At 48.2% G+C, this 6196-nt stretch overlaps 1 protein-coding gene across 2 annotated transcripts in view; it reads right to left on the reverse strand.

Moving 5' to 3' along the window:
• Positions 1-4429: 4429 nt before the first annotated feature.
• The window catches only part of LOC111155772 (ATP synthase, H+ transporting, mitochondrial F1 complex, O subunit), an 8668-nt gene continuing 6901 nt past the window's right edge, over positions 4430-6196 (reverse strand). For both annotated transcript variants that reach the window (XM_022516159.1, XM_022516160.1), the window contains exons 6-7: positions 4902-4988; positions 4430-4611 (exon numbers count right to left, since the gene is read on the reverse strand). In XM_022516159.1, coding sequence (XP_022371867.1) covers positions 4498-4611; positions 4902-4988 — 201 coding nt within the window. In that variant the 3' untranslated portion in view covers positions 4430-4497. The remainder of the gene's footprint in view (positions 4612-4901; positions 4989-6196) is intronic.

The raw sequence follows: 6196 nt of genomic DNA on the forward strand, positions 1-6196 counted from the left end.
GTTTTAAGGTAATTCTTCCCGACTTCATCACTGATTTCTCTGAATATGACTCAGTCCTTTAAGCTCTCTGGTTGACTTGAACACCAGTTGCATTGTTAGAGCACGTTAAAAAAAAAATTGTACACTAAAACAGCATGTCTTCACCCTTTTTAAACCAGGAGGCCCCATTTTTCGTAAATCTAAAAATCCTGTGCCCTTACCTTGGTTTCTTGAGGTTTAAAAAATAAATTAAATCTCATCATAAACAAAGAAAATAATGCATTTCTTCTCCAAACTATACCTAGTTCTCTCTGAGCTTGATAAGGTGCCTCTTGCGTAGCTCGGAGGGTGGAAGGAATAAATACCTATTTAACCCAGTTTAGGAGCCAGCACAATCAAGGAAATAGTTTATTCTAGAATATTTATTTTTCACTAATTATAGAAGAGATAATTGTTAATGCTGAAAATTCAGCAAACACAGAAAAGTACAAAGGAAAGAAAATCAGTTCATGGAGATATTCTTCCACATGAAAATAAATGTTAACATTTTGATGCTCACCATTCCTGTATTTTCTTGCTCTGTGTGTGTGTGTGTGTGTGTGTGTGTGTGTGTGTGCGCTAGATGCTCTTTTTGTTTTTGTTTTTAAAGTAGGCTTTGTGCCCAGCGTCAAGCCCAACACAGGGCTCAAACTCATAACCCTGAGATCAAGAGTTGGATGCCTAACCAGCTGAGCCACCCGGGTGCCCTAAGGTGCTCTTATACTAAATAGCTAATATTCATCGAGCACTTCCCTTATGCAAGGCAATGTCCAATTATGTAATTTATATAAATCTTTTCACTACTATTTTATTGATTGCTTTCTTTTAAGTCATATATATATGTGTGTGTGTGTGTGTGTACATGTATATGTATTACATTATGAATATATATATTCTTCCACAACTTGATTTTTAAGGACTGCATAGTATCTCATTGTCTGAGTATATCCTTATTTATTTAAGCAATCCCGAATAGTCACATTAAGTTGCTTTATAATCATCCCCTTGCTTGAATACAATGTACATGGATCTGTGGGTAGAGTGACCCACCGATGATCTGATGATCACATAGGGCAGTATTTGAAGCATTTTGTCATTTCCCTTGTTGCTGTGTGCTTAACCAACAGGAAGGTTGTTGGGTTTGATCTGAAGGATTTGGGCAGTGTTATAGCGGAGCATTCTCCTAAAGATATTTTGTCCTTCAGCTGCCACATGTCTTAGAAGCTTGTGGTTTTACAGTGATTTGCATGTGTTGTGCTTTGCCTAGTGCCCTGTGGGGGCTGGCTGTAGTCCGGAGGCGAGCTGGGATGTAGGAAGACAGGGCTTTTGAGGGAACTTGGGGTACTGGTTGGGCTACAGACTCAGGTGCTGGCACTTAGACCCAACATCCCATGGCTTCAACAAGAGGGGTTTATTTTGCCCTCTTGTTAACGACCCAGAGGTCCAAGGTCTGGGCAGGTAGGGTGGCCCCGCCTTTGAAATCATAGGCTCTATGCTGGGGTGCAGTTGCTCCAGCTCCCACCTTGTCGCCTGCATATAACCAGAAGGAAAGGGGACCTCCTGAGAGGATTGTATGCTGGTTCCTCTTGAGGTTAATCCAGGAAGATCCATACATCATTTCTTCCCCTCGCTCGTTTGCTGGAACTTCATTCCTCAGTCAGGCACTGCAAGGGACACTAGTAAATGGAGTCCCTAGCTGGGTGGCCCTACGCCCAGCTAAAAGTTGGGTCACCGGAAGTTGGGGCCAACCAGCAGTCTGGGTGCTCCTGGCTTCTGGGAAGGTACCAAAAGGCCCCAACGGGGTGTTTGTCAGTTATTAGGTGATTATGCAGTTGGCTGGCCAGAGTTTCAGACAAGCATGATTGCCAGGAGGGATGTGTCGTTCCAGCTGGAGGGCATGTTGGTTCCAGCACAATGGCCCCAGGCCTCCTCATGCCTGCAGGATTTCCGAGCTGCAGTCGTCCTGTGTCTGCCCACCTGGGGGTAGCTCTAGGAAGGGAATCAGTTTGCTGTCCAGACCCTCTTGGAGGGTGACCAAGAACAGGCACTTGAGACAGCTGGTGTCTGGGGAATTTTTTTTCTAGAAGGCCAACAGGAGGGAAAATGTAGGGAAGATCTGACCTGGGTGAAGGTGTGAATCGGGAGCATCTTAGGGACAAAGTGGGAAGGGACACAGGGACTCAACTAAGATTTGCTTTGCCTGTTGGCTCCAGCGATGGAAGGCCGCGTGCCAGCGTATGGTCAGGGCCATGGTGGACCAGCACAAAATGGAGGGTGAAAGACCTGTGCTTGGGGACTTGATCCACCAGTCGGTCAAGCACGTGACGCTGAGCACACCCCAGGGCCTCTCAATCTCTTCCCTCATTTGAAAGTAGGGTGATGTCTATCCCGCCTGTATCACAAGGTTGTTATAAATTCTAAGGTATGTGAGGTGGTCTCCAATGCGGCATCCTATATGGGGGAAGGGGAGAGATATGCCAGGATCAAGGGTATTTTACCAGGGAGAGGCCTCCTTGGAGGACCGATGGAGCAAGAGTCATCCTAACGCTCTATTAGGAACCAGGAGCACTGGACAAGCCGTTGAGGACCAGAGACGTTCACAAGCAGTACCAGACAGACTCTGTCATGTGACCTTGAGTCAGGTGAGTGCTGTTTCATCAATGGATTCTTGGGGTCAGGTGATCCCGGGAAGTGGGAGTTGGTGGAGCCAGTAATTCGTGTTTACTGACATCTTGACATCTCCGAGGCCCTCTATTAAATTCTTCGATATCTTGCTTCCCTCTCGCAGCGACTCTGGAAGTGGGTGTTGTCGCTCCCATCAACAGGGGAGGAGACTGAGGCTTGGAGAAGCTGGGGTGTCCCCGAGGTTGGGAGCAGCAGAGCAGGCTTGCACACACACTCCCTGGGTGGTCCCGGGACATGTTCCCAGCCACTCGGCGAACGTCCCAGGGTGCAGAGCAGCTGAAGTCTACATCCTGAGCTTTACTGTAGATGGTGTCCTAGCCCCTTATTTATGGTACTTTCTGGTGGTATGTGCCTGGCTCGTCCCAGGTAAAGGTTCTAGGCCCGCAGGACATCCTTCTAATCCGAAGTGTGATGATGGCTGCACTTGAAACAGGTAAGTTTCGGAGGAATCCCTTCAGGCAACCCTGTCAGGTTAACTGTCATCCTCAGAGAAGCACAAGTCTTATCACCTTGCGTTGGGTCCCAGCTTGTGGAAACAGGACGGTGCTAACATCTGCGGCTCCGGCCTGCTGGTTGGCTAAAGCCCTGTGAGAACTGGCGGCGCCAGCGGGCTGAACCTTTCAGCCACCGGGGTCGCCATCACTATAACTGCGGCTTCCAGCGGGAGAGAACATCCCGATTTCCTACTCTGGGCCAACCATCCTGGCCATTCCTTGGTTGAGGACATGCACAGCGGCTGGGATTGCTATTCTGCTGGCTTCTTTTGCTGAGTGCCCAGCTCTCACCCCGCCCTCTGCCCATTGAGGGAATGAATGCCTATTAGCAGATTAATGGCATTTTTCTAGTAGATTCTAGAATGAAGACATCTTTTTGGCGAGAATCTGAAAGCCTTTACAGAAAGCATCGATGCCTTTATACTTAATAGAACAACACGTCTTACAGATGAATCACTTTGGGGTCAAAACAAGACCCATGGGACTTAAGGACTTGTTAGAGCCATCAGATGAGCACAAGCTGGCCCTCTCCGAAGTACCTTCTACAGACCCAATCCACTGGACAGACGCAGGACACAACAACAGGCGTTGGTCCACGACGGTCAGAAGCTGTAAGAAGCATGGAGAGCATGGTTGGTGCCCATGTCCCGACCAGCCCGGAGGACCACTTCCAGTGTCTCTGACTGGGCATGGGCATGGACAATAGAAACTCCAGGACAGTAAGTGGCCTGGTTTGCTGGTGTCTTAACTCCACCTGCAGGGTCAGCCCCTCCCCTGGCTCTGGGCTCAGAGGCCAAGGACCCAAGGTAAGATAAGATACATTACGAACTTAATAGTGTCTGGCATAAAAGGCCTCAATAAATGTCAGCTGTTTTTTTTTTTTGTTGTTGTTAAGATTTTATCCATTTGAGAGAGAGCACAAGCAGGGGGCAGAGGCAGAGGGAGAGGGAGAAGCAGGCTCCCCACTGAGCCAGGAACCTGATGTGGGGCTTGATCCCAGGACCATAACATTATGACCTGAGGCGAAGGCAGGCGCTTAACTGAGCCACCCAGATGCCCCTTAACTGTTTCTTGTAATGATACAAGCTTCCATAAATTCCTAAGAATAATCTACACAAACTAAGATCTCCAAACAATGGGCCCTTTCACCTTTCAACTAGTGGGATTCTGAAATAAAGATATAAAAATAAGGCTCCCGGATTTCCACTTCAAAAAAGACAGAAAACACAACGTTCTGTTCAGGAAGCATTTTATTGTTGCTCCAAGTTTAGGAATTTTCCCCAACAGAAAATCAGCACTTTCAGAAAACCTCCCGCATGGCCCTGCTCAGCTTCTGAATCTTGGTTTTCGCAGACATATCAGCGTATTTCTCTCCAATACGGACAATCATTCCACCCATGATTGATGGATCAGTCTAGAACACAGGTTGGAAACATGAAAAAGCACTGACATTTCACTGATCAAACGGAAAGATGAAAAGTGCTTTTGAAAGGTCTACATGCTGCATAATCAGGGTGTCACAATTACATCTAGAGAAAAGCAGAAGTCAAACTGTGCCTGGAATCTGCAATCATTTAAGTCGAAAATGTAAAATTTCCAGTACAAGCAACTGAGTATATCATCAGATTTAATTTTTCACTTTCCACAGCCATTAAACTGTCAGACAACCTGAGGAGACGATACCAGACATAATTAGAAACTTACCTTAACTTCCAATTTTAAGACTTGGCCTTTACTCAGGAAGCTCTTCAGAACCGTTTTTAATTCAGTCAGAGTGGCTTCATCTAAAGGCTAAAAAGGGACAAAACCACCCTTTAAATTTAAATAAAGCACAACAGAAACTTTCCACAGTAAAAGGCCGAAAATCTCACGGGCACACACCCACAAGACCGGCCTGGTGAATCCCCGGGTGGAGCGGCTGGAGCCCTGTGAGCACCGCTCCCTCCCCGTCTCTGCGGCGCGGGGACTAGCAGTGCCGCTCAGACCCAGGCACAGGGGAAAACCCTGACCTGAACGATGCCTGAGGACACAGCCTCTTCTCTGTGCAGCTATTTCCTCCGGTGGAAAGCTGCAGTTTAACCTGGTCCTTGAACCCCAAAGCCCCGCAGTTAGCAGGAGCTCTAGAGGCACGCCCCTACCCTCTCGGAGCCTCGGGGAGGGCCAGGGGAGGGGGGGGGCAGCTCTGTCCTCTCCTCTGACAGAGCGAGCACTGGCAGTTCAGCCCCTCCTGACCCCACTCCTGGTGAGATGTGGGCAAGTCAGGCTGAAGAGGCCTCTCACCTGTCACAAATCTGAGCTCCCCACCCCGAAATCTGGGAGTCCAAAAGCTAGCAGGAAAGTGTTTTGTCTTTGCACAGATCTAACAACGTCTCTTGTGAGGGGTGGTGCTGTAAAAATCTATCAGTGTTTTGTTTTTTAAGATTTATTTATTTAAGAGAGGGAAAGAGAGAGCGTGCATGCGTGGGGGGGTGGGGAGAGGAAGAGGGACAAGCAGACTCCCCACTGAGCTAGAACCTGAAGCAGGGGCTTGGACAAGCCTGAGATCATGACCTGAGCTGAAAACCGGAGTCGGACGCTTAACTGACTGAGGCCCCCAGGTGCCCCAAGTCCATCGGTATTTCATCAAAACATTATTCGCCGAGCCTCCAAGGTGGGAGAACTTCGAAGTATGTGCACACCTTCCACTAAGACGCATACTAGGTGCCGGGCATTTTACACTCACCATCTCCTAGAATCTAGAGGATTCAGGGCAGCGAGAAGCTCTTACTTGATCATTAATCAAGATTAATGATCTTGATCATTAATCAAGAAGTGATTTTTTGGGGCGCCTGGGTGGCTCAGTGGGTTAAGCTGCTGCCTTCGGCTCAGGTCATGATCTCAGGGTCCTGGGATCGAGTCCCGCATCGGGCTCTCTGCTCAGCAGGGAGCCTGCTTCCCTTCCTCTCTCTCTGCGCCTGCCTCTCTGCCTACTTGTGATCTCCGTCTGTCAAATACATAAA

The sequence above is a fragment of the Enhydra lutris genome, unplaced genomic scaffold (genome assembly GCF_002288905.1).
Source record: "Enhydra lutris kenyoni isolate GAN:26980312 unplaced genomic scaffold, ASM228890v2 scaffoldscaffold43, whole genome shotgun sequence".
Classification (NCBI taxonomy): domain Eukaryota; kingdom Metazoa; phylum Chordata; class Mammalia; order Carnivora; family Mustelidae; genus Enhydra; species Enhydra lutris.